Source organism: Arvicola amphibius, chromosome 12 (assembly GCF_903992535.2).
Source record: "Arvicola amphibius chromosome 12, mArvAmp1.2, whole genome shotgun sequence".
In the NCBI taxonomy this organism is placed as follows: Eukaryota; Metazoa; Chordata; class Mammalia; order Rodentia; family Cricetidae; genus Arvicola; species Arvicola amphibius.
This window is the reverse complement of record NC_052058.2, coordinates 127,990,610-128,018,227: the sequence shown is the minus strand read 5'-3', so window position 1 is coordinate 128,018,227 and position 27,618 is coordinate 127,990,610. Positions and strand designations below refer to the sequence as shown.

Below are 27,618 nucleotides of genomic sequence, written 5' to 3'. Positions count from 1 at the left end.
GGAGCAGCCGGGTACAGGTCTAACGCTGCCAGAGGATGCTAATGTTAGCTGGTTATAGGAGTTTACTTTGTTGTAAACCCCACATCCCAAATGTGCCTTCTGTTTGCCTTCAGGGTGCTCTTCTATACCTGGTTTTACCGATAGAAATGACATAAGTCTGCGATACCTGTTTCCCTCAATGAGGGCTTCTGGGTCAGGGGCTGAGGCCATGCAATTGCTCCTCAATGCCAGCCTGTCTTTTCTTGCTGCTACCTCTGCTCCTGAGGCCTGCTGAGGCTTCCTCTGATTAGCTCAGCAGCCTCTTTCGAGGGCTCCCTGGAGGGCCAGACTCTGTTGACAAGGGCCAGCCAGAGTAGTCTGCAGGCCTCCTGGGCTCCCTCCTACTGTGGCTGCCCCACCTGCTTGCTTCTCTAGTCTGTAGAACCAAGCTGGGTCTCTGTACCTTTTATTTTAACCCGGACTTGCTGATGGATGTGACATGCCAAAAAGCCAAGGAAGGTGCCAGTGTCCTTTGAGCTGAGAACCTCCCCAGTGAGGATCTCAGCTCAGGGATCTGGAAGCCTGTTCGCTAAGGCTATGTGCCCCACGCTCAGTGCCGAGGTGGCTTAGTGTGGCTACAGGTGGCTGCTCCAGTCCTCAGAGAAGTAAAGGAGGATGAAGCTAGAGATGTAAGTAGAATTCCCACTTCCTCCTGGAAAGCGGAGTGGTGGAAATCTGGTGAGGTCCTGAAGAGCCCCCAGGGAGAGCGGAAAGCAGTGCGGAAAGGTAGGAAATGTGTCACGGATCCCTCGGCCCCAGGTGTTGGGAGGGTTTCCCCAAATGGCTGAGAAGATTGTGAGTGTATGTTCAAAGAATTGCCTCCAGCAGGCCAAGAGTGAAATCTGAGTGCTGTCCTACCTGCCCCGCCCTTGCCTGTGCAGAGATTGTGGCTGTGTCACCTCGTTGGGGTCATTCCGTCCTTTCAGCACAGGGAAACCTGAGCAGGGCATGCTGCCCTTGTGTTTCCTCCAGAAACTGCTGTTGGTTTTGTTTTGTTTTGTGTCCATCTGGGGGACCCCTCGACAGGAAGCAGTGCAGTAGTATCGTTGATTCTCTTTGATTTCATTTAGAAATACGTAAGAGCATGCTGTGAGGAGGATAGTAGAATCACCGAGGGAATGCCAAGGTTCGCCGAGTGACGTGCTCCACACTACGTCAGCGTGCTTCACTGAAAACTGAGGGCTTAAATTAAGTGCCACCATTTTATAATCAGCACGAAAATATCGGCCCCAATTTTTTTTTCCCGCGACCTTATTTTTGCATTTGAGATGCGTCATCTTAAGCCAGACCCAGCAGCTGCCTGCCCTTGGTAAAGATGGGTGTCTTCAAAGGGATTAGGCAGCTCTTGCTAGGCTAGTGTTCAGCTTGTCCTTCTGTGACCCAGAGGGAGGTTTATCCATCTAACTTCTAAGAGGCCCTAAGCTAAAAGGATCCTTTTACAGGTTTGTCCCGAAACTCAATTTACATTCTAATAAACTCGCAGAATCAATGTCACACTGGGCTGCAGCCCTGGAGAGCGCCTTGAAAGCACGTGTTGTTTGGCTGCTAAAATGTGGGGCTCAGGGGCTCACCTCCTGCTCTCAGCTCTGTGCGACACCATATCTGCTGATATCCTCACTCGTGTATTTATGTTGATGTTGGCAAGACATCTCACCTAGGCATAACTGTTTCAGTCCATTTGCCAATATTCGTTTCTATACTGAAAGTGTGTCTAAAAGCTTGCAGACAGGCTGACAGGTCTTTGAAGAAAAGTAATCGCCAAGCCTGCTGCGTTTTCCCTCCTCCCGTTTGAGCTTTCATTTCTTGCAACTGGGAGGTCTCCCCTTGTTCCAGCATCCTCTGCTGTAAATGCATGCTACTGGGGTGCATGCTCTGCTATAAATGCATGCTATTGGGGTGCATGCACTGCTGTAAATGCATGCTACTGGGGTGCATGCACTGCTGTAAATGCATGCTATTGGGGTGCATGCACTGCTGTAAATGCTACTGGAGGAGTGCAGCCGTACTGTCTGTACTGGAGTGAGGCCATACCTGTTCGGTTCCTTCCAGTCCCGTCACCTCGGCTCTCCACAAAGGTGACTTTTTTCCTGGTGAGGGATCCTGAGCTTGTGTGTGGTACCGAGGCAGACTAGGTTGAACTGTGAGCCTTGAATGTGACTCACAAAGCCAGTTTCATTGTGTTCTGTGGTATTACATCAATGCACTTAAAGAAAAAGCCATCTCTTCACCAAACTTTGGGCTCCGTGTCTAGTGGTTTTTTTTTTCTTTTTTAATGGATCCTGTGGGATTTCCAAAGCTTTTTCCACACCCAGTGTCAGTTTAAGAGGTTTTGTAGCTAGCTGGGCAGTGGTGGCACACACCTTTATTCTCAGTACTTGGGAGGCAGAGGCAGACAGATCTGTATGTTCGAAAGTAGCCTGGTCTACAGAGTGAATTTCAAGATAGTCAGGGGTACACAGAGAAAACCTGTCTTGAAAAAAACCAAAAAACAAAACAAAACTCCACAAAGTTGTTTCTTGCAGCCAGAATGTGGTCTTTGCAGTGTTCTTGGACTTGGTAAGGTCTACCCTGATCATTCCTTGAAAGTCAGGGTAGCTCAGCCAGCATGAGAACTGGTTTCTGAAGAGCCTGTGGAAGAGTAATATTTCAAAATACATGCTCACCAAACAAGCACTCTGTGTGTGAGGGTCATTGGGTAACAGTGCTAATTGTTTGTATCCCCAAGGAGAAGAAAAGTGTGGTGCTGGGGCTCTGGGACTGAGCCCTGATCAGCTGGCTCCTTAGCTTGTAACCTTGGACAAGTCATTTCATGTCCCCATCCCATGTGAGCCTCAGATAGAGCTAGCAAAGATGAGGTGGCTCTCCCTCCTCTTCCCAAACCCTCAGAGCATGAGGCTGTTGAACATCTCTGAGCCCTGGCCAGGGTTTTAGATGGACACACCACTGACGCTTCTTCAGAAAGCCAGGCACTCCTGTAGGAATGGCTTTGCTGAGGCAGAAAATAGAAATATATGCAGATGGCCACCAAATGGCCCCGTAAAGGTGCTTGATGCATAAAGGAGAGAACTGGCTCCATACAGTAGTTTTAGACCTCTGCACCCCCATACACATCACACACACTCACGCACACATCATATACATACATACACACTAATAATAATAAACTTAAAATCCTTCTCTTCCTTAGTGTGTGTGTGTGTGTGTGTGTGTGTGTGTGTGCGCGCGCGCGCGCGCATGCAGTGTTTTGTTCATGTGCATGGGTGTAAGTGTGGGTCAGAGACTAAGTCTGTCCTAACATCCCACCTCTGAAATGCTCACCAGATCCACTTCTCCCTCAGCAGCAAGCTGGAGGGGGGGGGGGAGCATCTACTTGCCCAGGTGCATGTAATTGCTGAATTGTATGTATTGTTTCACCAGCAATAAAAATCCAGCAGGGAAATGAGTGTTGCTAAAATTAGTTTGTTTGTTCTTTGACAAGATCTCCCCAGTTGGAAAAAAAATGTGTTTATCTAACTGGCAGGGTGACTTTGCTAAGACCAAGATCAAGGGCTGGGTTCATGGTACAGGAGAGTGTGCTAGGAAGAGCTCCCCAGCTTTCTCCGCAAGGGCATCTTCTGAAGGTTCAGCCTCAGCCTCCAACAGAGGCTGTGCCTTTAGGGGGAGGTGTTCTTCCCTTTTGCTAGTTGGATTTGCAGGTTGCCCACTCTGTTATACCCTGGTGGGCAGACAGACGGCTGGACAGATGGATGGGTCCTGGGTACAGTGGCAGACCGACATTCCATTTGCCTTGCTTTGCATCATAACTGTCAAGCTTGCTAACATGTGTGATCACAATATATTTAATTTACACATAGAATTGGGATGAGCTAGGGATATGGATTTGAACAAAATAATAGACCCAGCATTCGAGGAGCACACCGTCTCCTGAGAGAAAAGCATTAAAAGGCAGTTCAGCAAATGAGTGTTTAACTGTAGATGTGATCGTATCGTTTTTACTTTAGTCTCCATTAATAGTAATTCATGTACCATAAAACACACCATTTCTAAGTGTATGATTCAGTGGATTTTCAGATTTCTTCTTTTTTTTTTTTTTTAATTCTACGGGTGGGTGAAAAGTTCAGTCTGTTCTGCCTTGTTGGCACAACTACAAACATTTGGTTTGATTGACTTGATGAGCAGGTGTGTGTGTGTGCGTGTGTGCGTGTGTGTGTGTGTGTGTGTGTGTGTGTGTGTGTGTGTGTGTGTGCGTGCATGCACCTGTGTGTACTACTGCACAAAGAAGGAGGCTCCTGGGAGGACTTTACTTCTCTGCCCCTTACTTGGCTACCCTGACTCTCTGCCAAGCAAACTCGGCACCTCTCAATTCTGTCCTCCCCAGAAAGATATAAAGCAGGTGCAGTCAGGGTTGGCCAGGATTTCAGGAGCCACTCCGTACATAATAAGCTGAGAAGCCATGTGCAAGAAATCTCCCATGATTCAGTGCAGCCAGCGAAGTCAAGCACACAGTGACTCCTGGGACTCTGAACTCCATGTTATTAGACTTGAAATACCAAAGTCTTACTTTTGCAGAAACCTTGTCGATGATCTAATGGGGCTCATGCACGATCAAACTGATAACTTCACTCTTCTGCCTAAGTTTAGCTCTACTACCCAGCCTCTTTTGGAAATAAAGAGGACCGCCACCTAACCAATCCCTACAGGGGGTTAAGGGGGGAACCATCTAACCAGTCCCTGTGGAGGGTTAGGGGGGACACCTAACCAGTCCCTGTGGAGGGTTAAGGGGAGGACCACCGAACCAGTCCCTGTGGGGGGTTAAGGGGAGGACCACCTAACCAGTCCCTGTGGGAGGTTAGAGAGAATCACTTAACCAGTCCCTTCGTGGGTTAGGGAGAACCACCTAACCAATCCCTGTGGAGGGTTAATGGGTGGACTACCTAACCAGTCACTGTAGAGGTTTAAGGGGAAGACCACCTAACCAGTCCCTGAGGGGGTTAGGGAGGACCATCAACCAGTCCCTGTAGGGGGTTAAAGGGTCGACCACCTAATCAGTCCCTGTGTGGGGTTAAGGGGAGAACCACCTAAACAGTCCCTGTGGAAGGTTAAGGGGAGGGGAGGACAACCTAACTAGTCCCTGTAGGGGTTAAGGGTCGACCACCTAACCAGGCCCTGTAGGGGGTTAGGGAGACCCAGGTAGAATGAGGCACAGATGCTCTGTTCTTGAACCTCTGGCTAGTGACTCTGCTCACAGGAACTCTGGTTGGTGGACTTTAAGGCACCTCTTCAGAAAATTCTGGAGGTTCTCCCCTACACACTCACACACACCTCTGACAACACTGAGCCCAACAGAAGACAGCTTGAACATTTCCATGAATGTAAATGAACATGAGTGTCGCTCCCAGAGTCTGGTGGGAAATCCCTGAAAACACCAGTGTTGAAGGTGAAGCCGGACCCTGTTCATTCCACAAGACCTCTGCCGCTGCGATGCCTGACTCTCTGGGAGCCTGTCTCCATCTTCCATCTTCTCCTGCCTTCTTCAAAAGCTCGCCTGCTTTCTCCATTCCATCATCCATTCACCCACAGTGTGCTGGGGACTCAGTTCTGTTTACATGACGTCAGCAAAGCACCTGCTTGTACGATTGCTGACATTCAGAAGCATGTCATGAGAGTGCCTGACAGCTGATTTTATTCACCAGCCCCTTCTGCTTCACAGAGTCCCAGGAGTTTGGATTCATTAAGCTTGGCCTGCTTCCCTGCCCCTCCCCTCCCTTCCAGATCCTACACTGAATAGGCAGCTGAGTTTTCTTCGGGCTGTAGTGACAGAGCCTGAGGAATCTTCCTCCCCCCTTAGAGCACGAGGGATCCATGCAGGGTTTCTGGACACAATGGCAAGAACTATGCACAGCTGCTTTTGACCCTATACATGTGCCATCTTCTTTCAAAGGTATATGACCGATGGTGGGCTTGGCCTCTACACTCGTCGCCTGAACCGGCTTCCTGATGGGATGGCCGTGGTGCGTGAGACCCTACAACGAAATACCTCCCTGGGCCTCGGAGATGCAGACAGGTAGGCAAACTGCGCTCGGATTTAGCCGTATGCAGAAGTCATTTGAGAGTGTCCTGCAAAATGCTGGTCATGATCTTGAGAAAGTGCATGGGTGTGCTCTTCAGCCCGAGGGAAAGCTGGTTAGCCCTGAGGTTGCACTTGCACTAAGAGCTGGTACAAAGATAGCAGAGAGCTGCCGTGGTCCCTGGGTCTTGCTTGTATATGGTGTAAGGTGTGTGTATTTGGTGATGGTGCTGGGAGTGGAACCGGGGGCCGTATGGAGTCTGTTGGGTGTTCTACCACTGAATTACGTCCTCAACTCTAGCTGCTGCTTCTGAAAGCAAGAGCAGAGTTCAGGCTTGGGTGGTTTTCTTGCTGTTGTGGCTGTCCCTCAGCACCTCTCAGCCAGCATGCCCCAGGGATCTGCTCACTTCCGCTCCCATTAGTCAGCTTTCTAGGCATTGTACCTTGAGACTTCCAGAAGGTCTCTGTGTAGAATGGAGGTCAGGCCATGCCTGAGGAGGTTTGGGCAGAACTAAAACTGCCATCTGGAGTTAGGTGGTAAAGCTTAGGTATGAATTCAATGGACACGGTGGAGAACTGGCATTAATAGGGGTCGGTCAAAGACAAAATGAACCTGTGTCCACCCTGCCATACAGAGTGTTTGGCATCAGGGTTTCTAGCCCTGACTCTGACATAAACCAACTCCCTGGCCTTGAGCAAGCCAGGAAATGAGGGGTCTGGACTGTATGATTTGCCAGCTCTGATATGCTGTCTTTCTGGCTCTCAGTGTACAGTTCGTGTACTCTTTAGCCACCTGACTGTTCAAGAGTGTTCCGGCTCACTTGACTTCCTCCTGCATCTGGGCTGATGAGATGGAGCAGGGAACTTAGACACAAGCGAGTGATTTGAAGTTCCTGTGTGATTTTAGCATGCTGCTCTTGAGTTCTGGGAAGCCGTGCTGTGAGGCAGGGCCACTGTCCTGCTGTTCTCCAAGCAGGTGAGGGACTAGAAAGATGACCCAGGAGTTAGCGTACTTGTTGTTCTTCTGGAGGAGTTTGATTCTGAGAACCCTCTTTGGGCAGCTCTCAAACCCCTTAACTCCAGTCTCCAGAGGGTCTGACGCCCTCTTCTGGTCTCTGTGGGTACCTGCACACCACACACATTCCACACACTGATACACACACACACACATACACACACACACACACAGCATACACATATTTTTCTTTTAAAAAATTCTAGGTGAGCTATGCAGCTCTATGGCTTGCAACAGAGGAACAGGGCAACGCGTAAAGAGACAAATACTGAAATATTGCCCAACAATGCAAGAGGAATCCTCACAGTCTCTGGATCAGTGGTTCTCACTCTTCCTAATGCTGCAATCATTTGATACAGTTGCTCATGCTGTGCTGACCCCAACCATAAAATTATTTCATTGCTACTTCATAACTGCAATTTTGCTACTGTTATGAATCATAATGTAAATATCTGTGTTATCCAATGGCCTTAGGCAGCCCCTGTGAAAGGGTCATTTGACCCCCAAAAGGGGTCAGAACCCCCAAGTTGAGAGCCACTGCTCTGGGGCAAGGCTAGAAAACCTGGTAGGGACTAGTGCTGAGTTAATGGTCAAGACCTCAGGATCTGGCCCAGTGTCTATAACTCAGTATATCTTCCTTCAAGTCCCCCAGTGTCCAGTGTGGTCATTTACACAAAGGATAACAAAAGTGTTTTACCAGAGCTCTGTCTCAAGTTAGCTTTTGTTTCTGCTATTCTATAAAATTACTGGTTTGAAAAAATTCATACAAAGGCTGAGGATATTTAGTTGGTTGAGTACTTACCCAGCACGCACGAGTCCTGGGTTTGTTCCTCATTAGTGCATTCAAGCAAACAAACAGAAAATTAGCTGGATGGTGGCACACACCTTTAATCTCAGTACTTAGGTTGAAGCAAGCAGATCTCTGTGAGTTCAAGGCCAGCACAAAAGATAGGGGGAGAGAAAGGTAGTGAAGGAAGGGCAGGACAAGGATTAGCTATAGAAACATCTGAGAGCTGCTCTTTTTATTTTTAATGTTTATGTGTATGGGTGTTTGTTTACATGCATGTATGTGTGTACACCATATGCATGCAGTACCTGCAGAGGCCAGAAGATGGCGTCAGAGCCCCTGGAACTGGAATATAGGGGTCGTGAGCTACCATGGGGGTGATGGCAATCAAACTGTGGTTGCTCTACAAGAGCAGTTTCTCAAGCCCTGAGAACTTCACTTTTTAAAGTGTAAACCCTGCGACTGAAATCTTTATAGTAAACCGCACCAGGAGAAAATCAGCATCTGCAGAACTCCCCCTGGTGGGGTCATGCTGTGTCCAATCTCTCTGCTTGTCCTCATCCTGTTGAGGTTGGATAGTATGCGTGTTTGCAGGCCTCTCGAGGTCAGCCTCCCCTGCAGCAGAAGCCTCTGGGATGGCCATTTATCTAATGCTTCACTGGACTAAGCTTGCTTCTTTTTGGAGATTTCAGGGTAGGATTGGAAGGACGGAAGCCATATGTTCCGTCACCTCATTTCAGCACCAAATGAACAGCCTCCCCATGCCCGGTATGATCATCTAAGGACTAAGTGGATCGCAAGCCAAGTTAACTCGAGGGATGTGAGTTCTAGGTTACTAGCAGGGGTTTATTTGTATCCTTGTGGAATGGACTAACTTTCTTTAAGCCCCACAGTTGTTGTGAATAGACTGCTCTGCTGGCTAAGGGGACATAGCTGGGGTTTTATTTCCTTCTGTGTATGCATATGTGTGGGTGCACATATGTGTGTAGGTACGTGTGTGTGTGTGTGTGTGTGTGTGTGTGTATGGAGAGGCTCAAGAACATCAGGTATTGGTCCTCGGGCCGGAAGAGGGTGTCAGGTATCTGTCCTCTCTACCTGTGCCTTTGAGGCAGGGTCTCTCCCTAAACCTGGGCCTCTGGTTTTCTCAGCTAGGCAGGAAGCTGGCAAGCCCCAGAGCTCCTCCTACCTTTGCTTCCCCGGGTGTTTACAAAGACAATGTTTGATACACGAGTGTTTGCATCCAAACTCCAATCCTCATGACCTCACAGCCATGAGGTGTCTACCCAGTCCCTTTATGTTTCTGAGACTGGATGTCTCACAGACAGGTGGGCTAGGCTGGTGAGCTAGCAAGCCCCAGCGAACCTCCTGTCTCTGCCTCTCTGCATACGCTACATGACTATCAACGATCAAACTCAGGTTCCGATACTTGCAAGGCAAGCTCTTTCCTGACTGAGCTAGCTTTCCAGTCCTTCATTGACTTACAGTACTCTCCAAATATCTCTTCCACTGGCCCCATGCTAAGGGAATGTTTCACAAAGTAGGGGGCTAACCGTAGTATGGGGAATAGTTGCAAATGATAGGGAGCTATTTCTTTTTAATGTTTATATTTTAATTTTACTGCTTGCTGAACTTACAGCCAGCATATCAAACCCATGATTTTACAAACATTGTGGATGGTAAGAACTGTGTAGGCATGAGACACTGACTGAAATACCAAGAGAGCCCACCACAGATGGTGAATATGCAAACTGGGGGACTCTTCTTCCCCCATGACTGAAACTATGTTCTTTAAGCAATTTAAAGTGACCAGAATCCTTCCCTTACAACACGAAAAGCGAAGGTCTAAGAACTAAGATCATTTCCAGGAAGCTTTAGGTAAAAAGAGAAATCCAAGTCCTTGCTTATGGTTGCATACATAAACAGTAGACCACAAGAGACCTACTGAGGAAATGGGAAACGATGGGGAATTAGCCCCGGTTAGTTCTCAGCCAAGGAAAAATAATGGCACACAAAGGGCGTAGCGCACCCTGGGCTTAGGAAAGTCTCCAGCTCAGGACCACAGCTGGCCCTGGGACCAGAACAGGATGCTGAGACCCCAGACTGTGGTTATTTGCAGCATGGCCTGATGTATCATTGGGGTCATTAAAAGTCACTAGCAGGAATGTGTGTCTTCAGAGGCCTGGCAGATGGAAGCTTGTCAGTGTGAGTCCTTATGTCATCAGTCAGTTCTGAGAAATAATAGAGACGATAAACTCAAAATGCCAGGTTCCCTTGATCTCCTGTCACTCTTCAGGGCTGTCACCCTGGATCCCAGTCCCTTCCCGATAGTGATCGGCGACTACGTCCAGCCAGCCGTGGAGGGAGGATCAGCTGGAACAGACGGAGGTGGCTCGTTACACATAATAGGCCCCAGATAACAGAACGCAGGGCACTTGGTGAGGAGGAAGACGTGTGAGATGCAGGGCTGAGGGGCTGGCTGACCATCAGATGGTCTCTGCAAGGAACACTGTGTCCCCTGAGCATGACAGTAATTCTCGGATTCTAGCAACTCAGGTGCTTTCTGAACAGAAAGCTCAGTAGAAAGTTGCCACTTGTGAGTCTCTTTCTTGGACGCTGCAAAGGTCCTGTGTCCAGGGATCTTGACAGTCCTTGTGGATTAGCAGGCAAGGGTCTTGGAGGAACACTTAGCTAGATGCTCCCCCTTGCTGGCCCTTCCGGGTCGCACTGTGTCAAGAGAGCAGGACTCAGTGTGTACTTTAGCCCCTGACCCTGGCCTTCAAAGCCAGCCCGGTTCCCACTTGAATTGAGAGGCTGTTGTAACAGCAAGACTCAGGATGAGAGGCAAAGCCAAGCCCAGCTCTCTTCCCGAGAGCCCAGGAGCCCACACCCTGCCAGGATGTGTGACTTACAGAGAACAAAGCAACCTTTCTGCACCCAGCAGCCCCCGGATCGGACCTTGGCCTCCTTGCAGGTTCAGAGTAGGGACACTGAGAATTCTGGCTGTCATTTTGTGGCCTGGGTTAGAGGAAGAATTGATGACGTCCCGGTCTGACGGTGCATCTTTTTAGTAATGTCGGAAGTCCAGGGCTACCAGAGTTTACGGAAGACTCCGAAGTCCTCCAAAACCTTACCTTATGGTCCTGGCTGACAGCTGTTATGGTTCCCGTACTAGTCGTTACAGATTTTATTTTAGTTGCCTGAGACAGAGGATTGCTATGTAGCTCTGACTGGCCTGGAACTCGCTACGTCTATGCGGCCGACCTAAGGGCACAAGTTGAAGGAGCTGCTCACCACATGACTGGCAGGGAAAGCAGAGAAGCAGGAAGAAGGTGGGGACAGGCTATGCCTTCAAGAGCAGGCCTCCAATGGCTGGCCCACTTCTAGTCAGACCCTATCCCCTCGCAGCCCGTTCAGTGTGACCACATCAGATGAGTCCATCCATGAAGAAGCTAGTGCGCATGTGCTGCGGTTACCTCTTCACAGCGCAGTCAGCCGTGAGCTGCCACACAGGAGCCCTCTGGAGGCCTTAAGAGGATGCTCTCTACCTGCAGGTGGAAAGCCTCTTCCCCTCTCTCCTCCCACTCCACCGTGTACCCACCCCCATCCTCTCATTCTTCTTCCTTCTCATTCGGAAGGCCAAGAGCTCCTCTCACTCCCAGTGCCCGTTTTTCTTTGTGTCCTGCACACAGGCCTACCCCCCACCCAGAAGCTGGTCTGTCCTCTTCCTTGCTCTTCCCCCCCATCCATTCCATGCCCCAGCCCTTTCCCGTTCCCTCCTGGGAGAGAGTGAAAGTCACCATTTCAAAGCCCATAAAAGGGGCCTTGGAGGCAAATCTCTATTTCCGTTGTAACAGGGTGATAATTACCACACTGGCCTTCCTGGAGGGCCCCAGTCTGCCCCTGCTGCTGGCTTCCTTTTCCGAGGCCACCTGGGTTGAACAGGGGGCGGTGATGACAGGAAGCAAACCGCCTGCACCTTAAACTGCAGCGGTAAAGGGCTGGGAACCTACAGCCTGCCAAGCCTTGCCTCTCGCCAACAGTGTTCCCGCTTAGAGAGGGCAAGAGGTGTGGCGGCCCAGTGAGACACTCCCCTCCCTGACACAGCTGAGTAGGGGCTGGAGAACTGAGCCAGGATCCCAAAAGACACTTTTTTTTTTTTTTTTTTTTTTTTTTTTTTTTTTTTTTTTTTTTTTGGTAAGCCGTGCCCTTCCAGCCGCCATTGAAAAGAGAAGCTGTGTGGAAAATGGAGAGATGACGCAGAAGTCTCTAATGAAGACCTTCAGTTCCCAGCACCCACGTGGTGGCTAACGACTGTCTGTAGTCCAGCTCCAGGGGACCTGATGATGCTTTTCTCTGGCCTCCAAGGACACTGGGCATGAACATACTACCCAGACATACGTGCAGGCAAATGTTCATATGCATACAAGCAATTTTTTTCAAAATATTTGTTTATTAATTATTATGTATACAATATTCTGTCTGTGTGTATGCCTGCAGGCCAGAAGAGGGCACCAGACCCCATTACAGATGGTTGTGAGCCACCATGTGGTTGCTGGGAATTGAACTCAGGACCTTTGGAAGAACAGGTGATGCTCTTGACCTCTGAGCCATCTCTCCAGCCCCATACAAGCAATTTTTTAAAAGATAACTTAAGCACGGATAGAAACAGGGTGAAAACTGGAATGAGGGGCCCAAGAGAAAAGGCGTGAATTGGGAAACTTCCTCTCTCCTCAGTCCCCCAGCAACCCAAAGCCTAGGTCCTGAAACCCAACCAGAGTATGCTGCACAGGAGAAAATAACTTCCTGTGACTGAGCCGAGGGGTCTCGGAAAGCCCTGGTATCAGTTAGGATAAGTCAGGTTATGCTGTGTAACAAGCAGCCCCAAAATTTATCACCCTTACCGTCTGGTCACTGTAGATGGCTGTGTTGTTTGTTGCTCTGACTGGGAACCAGGGGGCCAGAGGGACTGTTGTTTAGACCGAAAATTGATACTCCCCATGATGAGGAGATGGCAGGTGTGGTGAGCCACACATCTCTAAAAGCCTTGGGGTGACCGTGTTGACCAAAGGGAGTCATTTGGCCCCACTTACATTCCCTGTGAAGGGAAGTACAGAACCACCAAATGTGTGCCAGGAGAGCAAAAAACACACAGTGACTTACACTGTCTCACTACCTGGGGTGGCGTGGACTTTAATAGTCCCACACCTCCCATCCTGGAGCCAATCCTGCACGACACAATGCATTGCCTAGTTACTGTGTATTAGCTCCAGAGTGACCATGTGTCCTCTTTGTGGCACAAAGTTCTCAGATGAGGAAGACGGTAGCTGCCCCATACTATGTACGTCAGCATGACAGCAGAGAAGAGCTGTAGACTGAGCATTTACTGAGCACTTACTGTGTACCAGGTCCTTGGAGTCGAATGATGAGCAGGACACAGTCCTTGTGTGCGAGAAGTTTATAGTCAGGCCATGACACCGAGTGCTAGCAAGATGGGCAGCCATGTGTGCCCCGTGGTTCTCCTGTGGGGGTTCGTTATTCTGGGGGTTCGTTATTCTGACACATGGCAGGAATTGTTTTTCTGGCAGTGGTGGTTACAGAGATTCTTCAGGGTCAGCAAGATGGCTCAGTGGCTAAGAGTGCTTGCTGTCTCATGCAGCCTCCCTGAGTTTGGTCCTCTTCTAAGAGTGGGAGAAAGGGAAAAACCTCCACAAAGTTGTTCTCTGTCCTCCAGACACACGCAGAGGCGCACCTGTCTTAGTTACTATCGCTGTGATGAAACACCTTATCGGGGAGGGGTGTTACGAGGAGGGGCTGCTTGTTCGTCCCGGCCGCCTGGCTAGCTTAGCTCCGAAATAACCACACAGAAATTGGTTCTAGCCATGGCACTGCCGCTGCCTCCTCTCTCTGCACCCCATTTCCTTACCTGCTGACAGACTTAAGACGTTTAAGGTCTCCTGGCTTCATGCCAGTGTTCTTTTTTGTTGTTGTTGTTGTTACTGTTTTTCTAGACAAGGTTTGTCTGTGTAGCCCTGGATGTCCTGGAACTCACTCTGTAGACCAGGCTGGCCACGAACCCAGAGATCCGCCTGCTTCTTTGAGTGCTAGGAGTCAAGGCATGTGCCACTATCACCTGGCCAAGCCATTGTTCTTGAAGGCTGAGTTGACAAAGTGATTTCTGGAAAGAGCTCAGCCCACGTGGAGGGACATCTCAAATTCCTCCTGCTGACACGTCATGATCGCATGTGTTACCCTGTGGCGGTGCTTCAGATGGGAGCTGGGTTCTCCACTGAGTTCCCAGACAAGTCTAGACGTGAGCTTGCTGTAGCTGCCTTGCTGAGCCCACCCCACACCCACCCCAGTACCCCACTCATCTGGGAGGACATGTGGAATGTGCGTCTTCACGGGGATTCACTGCTCAAGGCTGGGACACAAGGAGGCCTGTCTGTGGCTGACGGATCAGAGTGAGTTTCCGTAGGGGAGTGAGGAAGTACAGAGCTGTGCCTACAGGAGTGGCCATGTTGGAATAAAAAACCTGTCAAGCACTGAAGCAGCTTCTATTTCAAGAAGAGCTAAGAGATAAAGTTCACAAAGTTGAAGTCTTATTTTCATCAAGATAACAAAATCTTAAGTCGCTGGTAAGATAACTCTACTTATCTTTATCAATGGTCTTTTAGCCATTGTTCTGCGTGGACTGCCTGCCCCCAGCCTTGGGGTGGTCAGCACTGACCAGGAAGGATGCCCCTTTCCTTACACTGTAAAGGTCTATGTGGAAGACACACTACCTGGTACACCAGGCTCCCTGTGGCAGCATGCAGGGAGAAGCAAAGTCTGGTGGTGTCCGGTGCATCTGCTTACAATCCAAGTACTCAGAGGCTGGAGCCTTAGGGCTCCAACCCTTCCTCAAGGGGGAGCCCACGATGTACTTGGTGGCTCCTTAGCTGGCAGGTGTCACCATCCCTGGACTATTCCAACCTACTGCTGTGTACCGCTTTCTCCTTGGAAGTTTCAAGAAGGGCAGTCCTAGTGCAGCTGGGGCCAGGCTCTGCAGTGGCCTAGAGAATGTTGTGTCCCACACGAGGGTGCTGCAGAGCTGCTTCCAGACAAGGGTGCAGCATCTCCTTCAGCTTGGCTGCTGCCTGGCCAGCCAGCACTTCCACGCTGTCACCCCTCCCGTCGGTGGACCCTTGTCATTGCTTTAAAAACAGTCCCAGGAAGAGACTGGCTCACTTTGACTTATCCCATTAATCCTTGCTGCTCAGTGATAGAGAGTGGCTTGCAGTGAGCTCTGAGGTTGTGTGGAGGCCGTTAAGTGGTGGCTCGAGGAAATGAAAGATGGCATGGATCCGTGGACTCCACCCTCAGCTCACAGGTATCTATCCTCACATCTCCCTGTGGCTTGTCTTGAGGTTAGGGCAGAGGGAGTCACAGCCCTTCAGTTTCTTCCTAGGCAAAATCACTCTTAGAAACATTATTTATTATGTATACAGTGTTCTGCCTGTATGTGTCCCTGCAGGCCAGAAGAGGGCACCAGATCTCACTGAGGGTGCTTGTGAGCCACCATGTAGATGCTGGGAATTGAACTCTGGACCTTTGGAAGAGTTGTCAGGGCTTTTAACTGCCGAGCCATCTCTTCAGCCCCGTGTTGTATCGACTTTTATTGGGTACAGATGTATCCAATGGGTCTCATGCTCCCTTCTAAAATTTGGGTGTAGGAAGTCCTTTGAGTGCTCACGGATCTAGCTTGCACTAGCTGATCATTCTCTCCATTCTCCCTCCCTTCTCCCCTGTCCTGTCCTTTCTCCCATTCTTCCTTCTCTTTCCCTCTTCCCCCTAAAAGTGAAGACTAACTTCCTGGCATCATCTATCCAGGCAACCCTGATAAACTCAGCTCCTGTCTGCCCTGGGATGCCAACCATATAGAACCTCGTATCATCCAGGGTCCCCACAACTGGCTCACTGTTCTATAGTCACTTATCTGCCATAGGATATCAGCTGTGGCTGCAGAAAGGCATGCTGGGTATAGTGAGGGCTCAGGCTGGGCTTTTCAGTGGGTGGAAGCTGGATGCTAACCTTGTTGACTGTCTTGACTTTGCTTTTGCACGGAGCCTCGCTAGCCTCATGGCAAACAGGTGCTGCCCGTGTGTTGAAGGAATGGATATTGATAAGACCATCAATGAGGTGACTGAACTTTCTGCTTCTTTCCCCATTTCCCATCTAGGCCAAGTCTTGTCACGGTCTGCCAAATAATCTGCTGCAAACCCTTCTACTCGGCCCTCACACACCCTGTGTGTCTCTCCCGAGCTCTCACTGTGGCCCTCACATGACAGATTCTCTGACCAGCAGCTGTGTAACCTTCCTAGCACACTCCAGCACTCCTGTGCCCTTCCTGAGGCTTCGCTGCAGTGGCTCCCACTGCACACTGAACACAAGGCGGACTCCACAGTGTGTGGCCCCCGAGGTGGTGCACTCTGGATCCTGCCAGCTCTCCGGCCTTGAGCCATGCCTTCTTGAACTTTCTCACTTAGCGTCCCCTCAGAACCTCAGCACTGCCATTCCCCCTGTCTAGAGCAGGCTTCCCAGGCCTCTCTCTTTCCCCTCCTCTTCTTCCAGGTCTTAAGTCACAGGTCATCTCAGAGTGGCTGACCCTAACCCCTTCACCAGCCTCAGGCCTCAGCTAGGAACTGTTCGTGAGCTGTGCATTTCATCTCCAGTCTGGTTGTTCCACACTCTTGTTCTGCTTGTTTTAATTTTGGGACAAGGTCTCCGGTGCGGCTCAAGCTGGTCTTGAACGCAGCACTCTCCTGCCTCAGTCTCCTGAGTGCTAACATCATTGTCTCACTGTGTCTGGCCACACCCCTTGGTCTCACGCATGTCATCTCACCCACTCGTGTTAGCATCAGCGAAACAAAGCCAGGTGAACTCTGTGGGCCAACTCCCTCTCCTGGGACAGTGGCGCTTTCACGAAGAAGGAAGGAGTGAATGAAAGGATGGATGAACAGTGGTTGCGCACCGCACGTACGAGTTGCTGTGATTATACATGACCAGGAGCATCTTAGGGAAGAAGAATGTATCTGCATTGTTGGTGCCAGGGATCTTGGTGGGCAGGGCAGTAAGTGGCAGGCTCGGTACAGGAAGAAGAGGCTGAGGGCTCCTGTTCTGAACGGCAATCACAAAGCAGAGGCAATGAGCTGGAAGTGCCACAGGTCTTTAAACTCCCAGAGCCCAGCCCTGATGACATACTTCCTTAAACAAAGTCCTCAGCTTCTAACTCTCCCCAAATAGCACCAGCCACAAGAGACCAAGTGTCCACATGCCTAAGACTATGGGGACCACTGCTCCTTCGGATCCCCAAGAGCACATGCACCAAGAGGAGAGTCTCGTGGATGGCAGGTTTAAACAGCCAGCGGGATGCAGGCACCAACCCCCTAGAGCAGCGAAAGCAGCAGGGCTGAGCTGCGGCCCCCAGAATAGGACATTGCCTGCTATACGGACCGCTCCAGTGGCCGCCAGAGTCAGCCCAGCACTACAGTCTGTGCCCTACACTCAGCCCTCATGTGTTCCCGCAGCCAGGACCTCTGCCTTCCTCTTGGGAGACTGAGTGACCACAGACACAGCTTACTGCCATTTTTAGAAAAATGGTGTCAGTGTTGGAGAGATGGCTCAGAGGTTAAGAACACTGACTGTTCTTTCAGAGGTCCTGAGTTCAGTTCCCAGCAACCACATGGTGTCTCACAACCATCTGCAATGAGATCTGGTGCCCTCTCCTGGCATAAAGGTGTATTCCATGCAGATAGAGCACTCATATGTTAAAGGGGAGAGAGAGGAGAGAGAGAGAGAGAAAAAAAATGTTTCAACCGTGCCACTGTGCGTTCTCCGTCCAGGAGCCTTAGGAGCCTTGTGGTGGCTGCTAACATACCTCGGGCTTCCAGCTACATGTGGAGGCCAGGTGGGTGAGCCAACCTGAGTCTCCGCGTGTTCAACTCTGTTTTCCTCACGGGAAGCTACAAAGGTAATAGGAGACCATGTCAGTACAAGGTTAGTGAGTGCCTCCATCCTCAGCAGCCGGTGCCATTTGCTGATTGATGGGTCAGGATGCCTGCTGCCCAGTGCTGTTTAGTAATGGATTAGAGAGCCTGGCAGCCAGTGCCATTCAGTGATCGATCAGAATGCATGGCAGCCAGAGCCATGTGGCACTAAGTTCGACTGCTGAATTCCCAGATGAGAACAGAAGGGCTACGGAAGCTGAAGCGACCGCTTTGGAAAGCCAGCTCCTAAAGTGGGCCCTGCAAACCCCAGGCCCAGCTGCATGGCCACTGTGTCACTGCCTCCCTCAGCTCTGGCCCACCTGCTGCTGGAGTAGAAACAGAAACTAGAAGGCCCGGGGCCCCCCAGGGGTAACTAGCAAAGGCTAAAGAACACCGCCAGGCAGGAGGTCCGCTCTAACTCCCCCCACTCCCGCCCCCCACCCCACCCAGGGCCACATGTGAGGTGCAAACCTGCTAAAATCCCCAGCAGAGGTCTTGAAACAGAACATGAAAGGGTTTATGACCCTGTAGACTTGAACTTCTCTCCATGCCAAGCTATAATTCCAGCTCTCTTTGGAGCAAAAGATCAGAACCATAATTTGAGGAGGGCCCTGATTATGTTTCTCAACAAGCTCAGGACGAAGCTGCCTTGGGGAGGGACTGGGGGAGGGAGGCATGGTGTCTGGCTGGAGCAATTAAATGTAGCTGGCTTCTCATTTTAAACAAAGGCCCCCAGGAAGCCTCCAGAGGGCTGAGGTCTTAATGATCTGGAATAAAAGGGTGGGAAGCAGGGTCTGCAAGCTGAGGAGCTCTATAGGGAGACCCAGCTTGAATGTCCCCTTCAGGAATCTTGGGAGGAGGCCTCCCCAAACAAGGAGCACTTGTCATGCTGACGGCTTGGCCTCTCTGGAGACTCTTCAGAGAGCTGGCACATGGCTCGAACCTGGCACCTCTGCTCTTGTTCCTTGGCTGCCCTTAGTGTCAGTCACTGTCCTGTATGCCAGCCCTGTCATCAAACGTTGCCCCAACATAGTCTGTGGCCCTCAGACGAAGATCTGACCCTTTAAAAAGCCTTTGGTGCTCCGTGTCACAGACAGCATAAAAGGCCTCCCAGCCTGGCCCTGCCACCTCTCCTAACTCAACCTGGGGTACCAAGCCCTTCTGATGACTTTGCAGGCTGCAACCCTGACATGTCATGCATTTCCCGTTGCTTGGGCCCTTGCCCTGGGAGCGAGGTTAGCTTTGGTTAGCATGGGAATATTGTCATCACTTCCCTCCCCGGATGCCTCCAAAGGAGCCTGCGTGGTCCTTTATTTTAACTTCTAACCTAATCTTGAATCCTTTTCTATTTTTGTAATGCTAGACTTGGAGACCGAGACTATTTTACCTGCCATTGGGTTCCCTAATACAGGCTCTGACACATAGCAGACTGGCTGAGGCGACCTGAGGCTGTGGCTGTGCCACCTGTCCTAAGCTATGCATGCTACTGTAGTCTTAGAAACAGCAGACATTTACTCTCTCAGAAGGCCCAGGCTGGAGCCAGCATGAGTGGTTCTGGCAAGGGCCCTCCTTCCAGCCTCTGTAGTAGGAACAGTACAAGGGAATTTAGAGCCCTTTGAAAGGCTGCTAATCCCTCCCATTCCAAAGACAGCTGCTACCTGAAAACATTCCCATGCCAGGGTTAGACTTCAATGTGAGCTATTCAGTCCACAGTCCTTCCTCATCAGTACGAGCAAACACTATGATCATGTGAGCCTGCATGTGAGGCACTGTGCTGGGGATATGGGAACATGGAGGGTGGACTGGAGCTGTCATCTGAAATACCAATACCCTCTGCCTGGCTTACCAACCTCTCCCAGGTTGGGAGCTGCCAAGGGAAGGGTCTGAACACCCAGATCAAGTGTCAGGACACGGGGATGGAATGTTTCTACAAAAGCTGCCTCAGACCTTGTTAAACAAGTTGGGGGAGGTGAAGCAGTTCAGGTTGAGTGAGGAGGGCTTGAGAAAAGACAAGATCCCATCCTGGGAGTTCTGCTCTGGGAAGAGGCGATCCCATCTTGGATGACACTTTATCTCACAGGATTGATGTTTTCCCCACACACCACCTCTCTCTCTCTCTCTCTCTCTCTCTCTCTCTCTCTCTCTCTGTGTGTGTGTGTGTGTGTGTGTGTGTGTGTGTGTGTGTGTGTGTGTGTGTGTGTGTGTGTATGTTGGAGGGGAGAATAAGCCCCTCCCCACATCTGGGAGCCCACTATGTCAGAGATCAGCCTCGTGTCTCTGGAGAGAAGCCTTCCAAAAACAGACCTTGATAGACAGAGGCAAATAGCTGACTTATTCGCAGGTGCCCTGGAGCCCCCTGTATTAGAGCCTCCACCTCTTAATGATTAAACACTATACAAACACTGAGTGACTAGCTCTCAAAGTAAGTGGGCTGCAAAGACAAGAAGGCATGGCTCTCCCAGCAGCTGGGAGGAAGCCAGGTTGGAGAGATGCTTTCTATGCTAAGCAACACAGCCTCCAGTTGGAGTCCAGGAGGTCACTGGAGAGAAATGGGGTTAGGAGTTTGGGGGGGATGGGTCCTGAGGTTGGACAAGGTAGGGAATAATAGCCCTTCTTTCCTGCCTGTGCTGGGTGACTAGGAATGACAGCTGGTAATCGGTGACCTGGATTGAGGTGAGCTCTGCACCCATCCATATACCCACTTCTAAAGGAAGGATGGTGCCCCCTAATCCCCAGTTAGATGGTCCAGTTGACTTGGGAGGCTAGGTTATGAATCTGGAGTCACACAGAAAGCAGGTCTGAGAAGCAGCGCTGGAGCTGGAGAGATGGCTCAACCACACTGCTGCTCTGATTCCGTGTCGATAGCCCAGGGTGAGAGCAGAGGCCTCTGCTGTTCCTAGCTGCCCCAAGTGACTTGAGCCTAGGGCTCACCTCCTTGAGCCATTCGCTCACTGAATTTAGATATTCTTGTTACAGTTTTGACATAGTTACTACTGGATCGTACAGTGGAGTCATGGGAAGTTGGGGTTATAGAAAAGAATCCCCAGTTTTGCTTGTAAGTGAATCCTGAGACCGCTGAGAACCTGGGTTCAGTTTCTGGGGCTCCTTAGACCCCAGAGGCTGAGCCAGAATCCCCCAGTTCCAATGACAGTTGCCACTCTTCTGCCTAAGTCCCCTCCATATTTGGGCATAAGGCTTGCTCTTTCTTTTGTGTGTCCCCAGACAGATCTGAAAAGCCAGAAGGAGAGCCTACCCAAGTTAAGATGGCCTGGGAGGGATCCTGAGCTTTAGAGCTGGGGGTCCCAGTATAAGCTGAACCTTTTCTGGCTTCCACTTCCCTTGCTGCTTTAAGTACCATAGGGTCGTGGAGCTAGCCAGACCCCCAGGAGCCAACAGTGTGCAGACACAGACCCTGGACGAGTGGAGTCATGCTTGCATGTAGGGAAGGGCCACCTAGTGTCCATGAAGCACAAAGCTGGAGGCTCTAATGCCAACCATCTGATGTCCCTGCTGGCCTGGTCACTGCTCCTTCTTATAGCGCTTCCTTCCAAGAAAGGTTCAGCCTGGCTGTCCCCATAAGTTCCCGTAAGGTAGGTTTCCTCTTGCCTTGATGTAAGACTTTGAACCAAAATGCACTTAAAACAAAGGCTTGGAGTGTGGAAGGTGGCTAGTTGGTTAAGTATCTTGCTGTATAAGTATAAGGACCCGAGTTCAGATCTCCAGCTCCCATATAAAAAAAGCCAGGCCTAGCACACATACCTCTAATCCCAGCACTAGGCAATCAGAGACAGGAGGAGGGTTCTGGGGTGTCCTGGTCAGCAAGTCTAGCTGAAGCTGTGAGCTCCAGGGCCAGTGAAACACCCTGTCTCAAAAGTGGAGGTGAAGAAAAGCAGAGGCAGACACTTGCTGCCAACCTCTTGCCCCCACCCATTTGTGTCTGTGTACCTCCGTTCATGTGTGCTACGTACACACGTGACCACATACAACACGTGCACCGGTGCACATACCCACAACATAAGGAAAAGCTCTGGCATGGATTAGAACAGCCCATGGACTGAAGTCCCTGTTCAGCCACTCAGTGACCAGGTGACTCAGTGCAGCAGTGCATTGTGGTCCCAGCGGGGCCAATTTTCCTATGACAATCCCAGCACAGGGTAGTTAGCCCTAGGAAGGAAGTTTCAGCTCCCAGGCAGGGCAGGTGGAGGTGTCTCTTGATTCATTCTCACTGGACTACAGGCTGGCTGGGAGTAGAGAATCCCTGTCTTTCTTAACCCTTTAAACACCAAAGCCTGAGAGATAACCGCTCTTGTGATTTCTGGTCAGGCCACTCAGTGGTCCAGGGCAGTTGTGCTGCGTCAACTCTTGCAGAGTCAGTGTAACCTTCAGTGTTCATGTGAAGAGTTGAATGGGGCCTGAGGAACTGCCACAATGCAGTGTCACCAATAGCAGCTGTTAAGGCGATGATGGCTACAGCAGCTAATGCTTGTGTCTTAGTTAGGGCTTCTCTGGCTTTGATGTTTCAAAGCAAGTGGGGGGGGGGGGGAGGAAAGGGTTCATTCAGCTTACACTCACAGGTCATCCGCAAAGGAAGTCGGGACAGGAACGCTAGCAGGGCAGGAACCTGGAGGTAGGAGCAGATGCAAAGGCCATAAAGGGATGCTGCTTACTGGCTTGTTCCCATGACTTCTCCAGCCTGCTTCCTTATAGAGGCCGGGACCACCAGCCCAGGGTTGGCACCACCTGCAATGGCCAGGCCCTCTCCCCCATCAGTCACTAAGAAAATGCCTTACAGCTGGATCTCATGGGGGCATTTTCTCAGTTAAAGTTCCCTCCTTTCAGATAACCCTAGTTTGTATCAAGCTGACATAAAACTAGCCAGCACGGACTGTGTGGTGCACACACTGTGAGCAAGGTACTGAACTGCAACTTTAGCCCCCGCCACAGCTCATTTTGAAGAGGAGGGGACCACTTTTCAAAGAGGCTAAATTATGTGTATGCAGTTGGTGGTGGAGCTCGGGTCAGAACCCCTGGTCTCCAGTGATGATTTCATCTCCTGTCTCAGAAAGCTGAGATGAAGAGGCTACAGAGAGTCAGCTTACAGACTCTCTTCCGCACACTGCTGTTACAGAAACAGGAGAATCAGGTCATTAAGGAACATGGTGGCGCATCTGCGGGCGCGGGGTGCAGGCTGGGGACTTTTCCGAGGCGCAGGAGAAACCGTGAACCACTTCTGACGCCCCCCACCCCCGACACGGCTCCATCTGTCTGCACTGACTGGGTGGGCTGTGTTATTTCCACCAAAGAAGCTGACCTGTTCCCCCTTGGAAAGTGAGAGAAATGTCAAGTTAGAAACGACCCTCAAGAGTTTAAATTTAGCCAGCAGCATGTGCCATGTACCCAAGGCACCAGAAGATAGGTGTGACAGGTTGTCTGGGTGACAAAAGCCAGTCCTTGAAAGGCAGGGCAGGCTCACCATAGACCTGTATCGCCTGAAGTGTGAGCTGAAACAGCTAGAGTGGAGGTGCAGGAGGCACAGCCACCAGCACCAGGGCTGCCGCAGTGATGACACTGATGACATTGGGACAAGCTGCTGTGACGTCAGCACCTCCTTCCTCTGGCCCCTCACCGTTGTCCTGTTGGGACTTGGAATAGTATTTTCAGGTGGGAGGAGAAAGCAATGAGACTTTAGCACATTGCTGTGCCAACGGTATCTCAATGACGTCCTCATTTGACTCATGGTTCAAGGGTACAGTCCACAATGGTGGCAGAATCTTAGTTACAATTATCTACAGTCAAGGAACAGAGAGAGAGAGAGGAGGCGGGAGGACACACAGACAGACAGTGAGGTGAAAGTTGGTGCTTAGCTAACTTTCTCTCTCTCTTTTTTTTTTAAAGATTTATTTATTTATTATGTATACAGTATTCTCAGTACTCTGCCTGCAGGCCAGAAGAGGGCACCAGATCTCATTACAGATGGTTGTGAGCCACCATGTGGTTGCTGGGAATTGAACTCAGGACCTTTGGAAGAGCAGTCAGTGCTCTTAACCACTGAGCCATCTCTCCAACCCCCCCCACCCCGCTCTCTCTTTTTAAATTCAATGTAGGACTGCAGTCCCTGGCACAGTGTTACCAGTATTCAGGCTTCATCTTCCTCCCTTGGTTAAACCTTTTTGGGTACACCCCTACGGACACACCCGGAGGTATTTTTCATAGTGACCCTAAATTCAGTCCAGTTGACAGTGAAGGTTATCCATCTCCGTTCATGCACTGCTGGGCGATAGTAGATGTGGGATGGTGGGGAGCAGAAGACGTAGCCTACGCATTTGAGGCTCCAACCAGCCAGAGGGTGTGTGCTAATCTGTGTTCATCTGCCTCTGGGTCTTTTCTCTTATTCTGGATTCAAGGAGAATCTTCTCGATCCTCCTCTACAACTTCTTGGGGTCTGGAAACGTCCGACAGCTTTTCCAGTCTGTGGCAGCTGGCAGAGCTTTAGGGACACAAGCAACACTGCCCTCGTGATCCCTGTCAGCCTGACCCTGAGAGAGGAGAGCCAGAGGGTTTCTGAGAGATGGGGACTCTGTGGAGATTGCTTACCTGGGCAGTGTCCAGGCAGCAATCCGCAGGCCTCGGCAGTGGGGGAAGCGGTATGGGAGGAGACTAAATTTAGCTGCATGTACTTCTTTCTCCACATCCTGTGTCTCTGATCCACTTGGCAGTTGAAAACCCAAGTTCTCAGATATCTCTTCTGTCCCCTGGTTATTTTGCTAGATAAACCATTTGTGCAGAATGGTTTATGTGCCTGCACGTGCTAGGCTGTTTTGGCATGCCGCAAATAGTTTTCAATAGGATAACGCTGGAAACATTTTTATTCCCTTAAAGTGATTTAGTTGAATGGAAGGGATATGTTTCTTTACTGTTTATTTGTTTCTTTGTTTTATTTTGTTTGGTTTTTAAGATAGCATGTTTCTATAAAGCCCTAGCTGTCATGGTGTTCACTATATAGACCAGGCTGGCCGTGAAGTGGCAGAGACCTGCCTGCCTCTGCCTCTAAACCCTAAATGCTGGATCATTTTTTATTGTGTGTGTATGTGTGTGTGTGTGCATGCATACTCATGGAGGTCAAAGGGCACTATGCAAAAGTTAGTTCTTCTCTTCTACCATGTGAGTCCCACAGAACCCGTTCAGGTCATCAGGCTTGGTGGCAAGCCCACGGAGCCATTGCTTCCCACATTGTTCACTGGTGCAGGAGTTTCACATCCCCACACAGAAGCACAGGCATCCCTGAACGCCCCCTGCCTTTGTGGTGGGGATGTGGAATTCACGGTCTGTGATGGAAAGAACCGAGGGTGAAGCCATAACCATATTTGAGGGTTGGCAATCCGAGGTCTAGCCTTGAATGTACCACCAAACTGTGTTGCTTGAGGCAAGGCACTTCCTCTGCTCCTGGGCACACACTGGGAATTTAGCTGAAGGACCTCCAAATCAACACTGTGCCCAGTTTGGGATCTGACCCTTGAGCACTAATGCAGAAGGCAGCTTCCTTGGCAAAGTCCATGTTGTCTGAGGCTTCTGAGATGGAAAGCCGAGCTGGGTTAGCTTTCCTGGTAACCAGGGATCCTGATGGTGCTTGGCCTTCCCCTGAGGTCTGGCGCCTTCTCCCCCCACCCCCACCACACTACCTCACAGTTCACTCCTGAAAACCCTGTGTCTCACCTCTTAGCCTTTGCAGGGTCCTCTCCTCCCTTATCTCATCTCTCGGGGACTCACATTAAACGTCATCTTCTCTACTTAGCTTTCCCTGACTGCTTTTCGCCAAACACCAGGTCACGTGTCCTCCTAGGGCCCTCGTCTTCATCAAAGCACCGAGAGTGTCATCCTCTACGGGTCTGCGCCTCGCCTCTCACTCATCATCTCGAGGGCATGGACCGTCTTATACAACATCCTGGTCACCTGGGAGCGGACAGCAGCCCAGGAACAGGCCGTGCAACTCCACTTGCTGGGGCACCTCTGTTGTCTATTTGTGCCCCTCCCCTTTGCCACTGGGAAGGACTGTCCCTGTGCTGTCCTAATTGAGAAGACATCTGTTAACACTCCATGGTTTCAGAAGCAATGGGAAGATGTGGGAGTCCTTCTACAGAGATTTAAATCAGAGTCTGCATTGGTTACTTTCTTGTCGACTGTGACCAGATACCTGTCAGGAGGTAACATGAGGAAGGACTTACTGTGGCTTGCTTTGAGGGGATGCTGTCAATCAAGATAGAGAAGGAAGGCCTGGAGACGGCTGCTCCTAAGTAAAACATAAAACTGCCTGTTCATACTTTAGAGGACCTAGAAGTCGAGAAGGAAGGGACAGGAAGTAGGGCTGGGTTATAAACCTCCTGGCTCACCCCCAGTGACTACTTCTTCCATTGAGGTTGACTTCCTAGAGATTCCACAGCCGTCCCTGTGTAAACGGCACTGCCAGCTAGGAACTAACCGTTCAAACACGTGAGCTTGTGGTGAGCCTTTCTCCCTGAACGCACCACAGAGCCTCTTGTAAGCCTGTCTAGTCTGTAGATGAGACCCTCACACCAGAATGCTTAGGTCCACGTGTTGAAGCGGCACAGACCCTGCAGTGGAAGCCTGGTTTTGGTGTGGGACAGTGTCTTCCCCTCCTGGGTTAGACATGGTCCTCCCTTCCCAGGTGTGCTTGCAAGGGGTAGCAGGCTCTTTTTATTTTCACAGGTGAATTTTAAAAGCCAAACCTACCTTAGGCTTCCTGGACCCTAGCAGCTGTGGCTGTTATCAGGAAGCAGACAACACCTCTCATTACCGCTAATTGCAGTCCTCCCACTCCGGGGTGGGGGGGAGGGGGGCTTCCAGGTCCAAGCTGCCTGGTTCTGTGACTGGTGACCTGCTTTATAGTCCTGGCTCAGTGGATCCATTACAGTGTCTTCCAGGCAGCTGCTCGAGGTAAATTAATACCTGGAGGTCTTTTTCCTTCTCTGGGAAATGTTAAGTATTGTAACAGGCTTTCATTTAAGGCTGTGCGAGGCTTATTTCACCAGCTTGCTATTTGGAAGTTCTAACAAAACACCTTTATGAATAGCGACTGTAATACCCTTAATCCGCTAAACTTCCTGACATTTCAAACGGGAGCAGATTGCTGAGAAAGAAATCAGGCTCGCCCATCTCTGTGCACTCATCCTGCCTGGGGATCTTCACTGAAGTACTTGGTACGACCCAGGAAAGACCAGGAAATCCCACACACTTGCTCCAGTTTTTAAGTATCTACTATGATTAGCATCTTCTCTGAGGGGGCAGGGGAGTGCCAGGTATGGTTTCCTTTCTTTAGTGTGGGGGTAGGGGCAGAGGAGTACACACATGCCACAATGCCATGTGAGTGAAGGTCAGAGGGCACCCTGTAGGAGTTGGTTCTCTCCTTCCGCCATTCAGGTTCCAGGGATCAAAGTCAGCCCATCAAACTGGCAGCAAGCAACTCTACCTGCTGAGCCATCTTTCTGACTTCCCTGTAGTCTTTTTTAAAAGCAAGTTTTGGAGCCATGTGGTTTCCTTCTTTGCTAGAAACAAAAGCATATGCTTTATTTCAAAACAGGAGAAATGCAGAAAAGCAAGCAGTCGGGCTTGAAGAAAAAGGTCGATACTGTCTGACTCAGAGACCCATTCACTTGCCAGTGCTTCCCCC

The 27,618-nt window shown here is 50.4% G+C and overlaps 1 protein-coding gene across 11 annotated transcripts in view; it reads left to right on the top strand.

Annotated features, from left to right (window-relative positions):
• Nav2 (neuron navigator 2) overlaps positions 1-27,618 on the top strand; it is a 202,266-nt gene that overhangs the window by 78,012 nt on the left and 96,636 nt on the right. For all 11 annotated transcript variants that reach the window (XM_038314288.2, XM_038314293.2, XM_038314291.2 and 8 more), the window contains one exon: positions 5,981-6,103. In XM_038314288.2, coding sequence (XP_038170216.1) covers positions 5,981-6,103 — 123 coding nt within the window. The remainder of the gene's footprint in view (positions 1-5,980; positions 6,104-27,618) is intronic.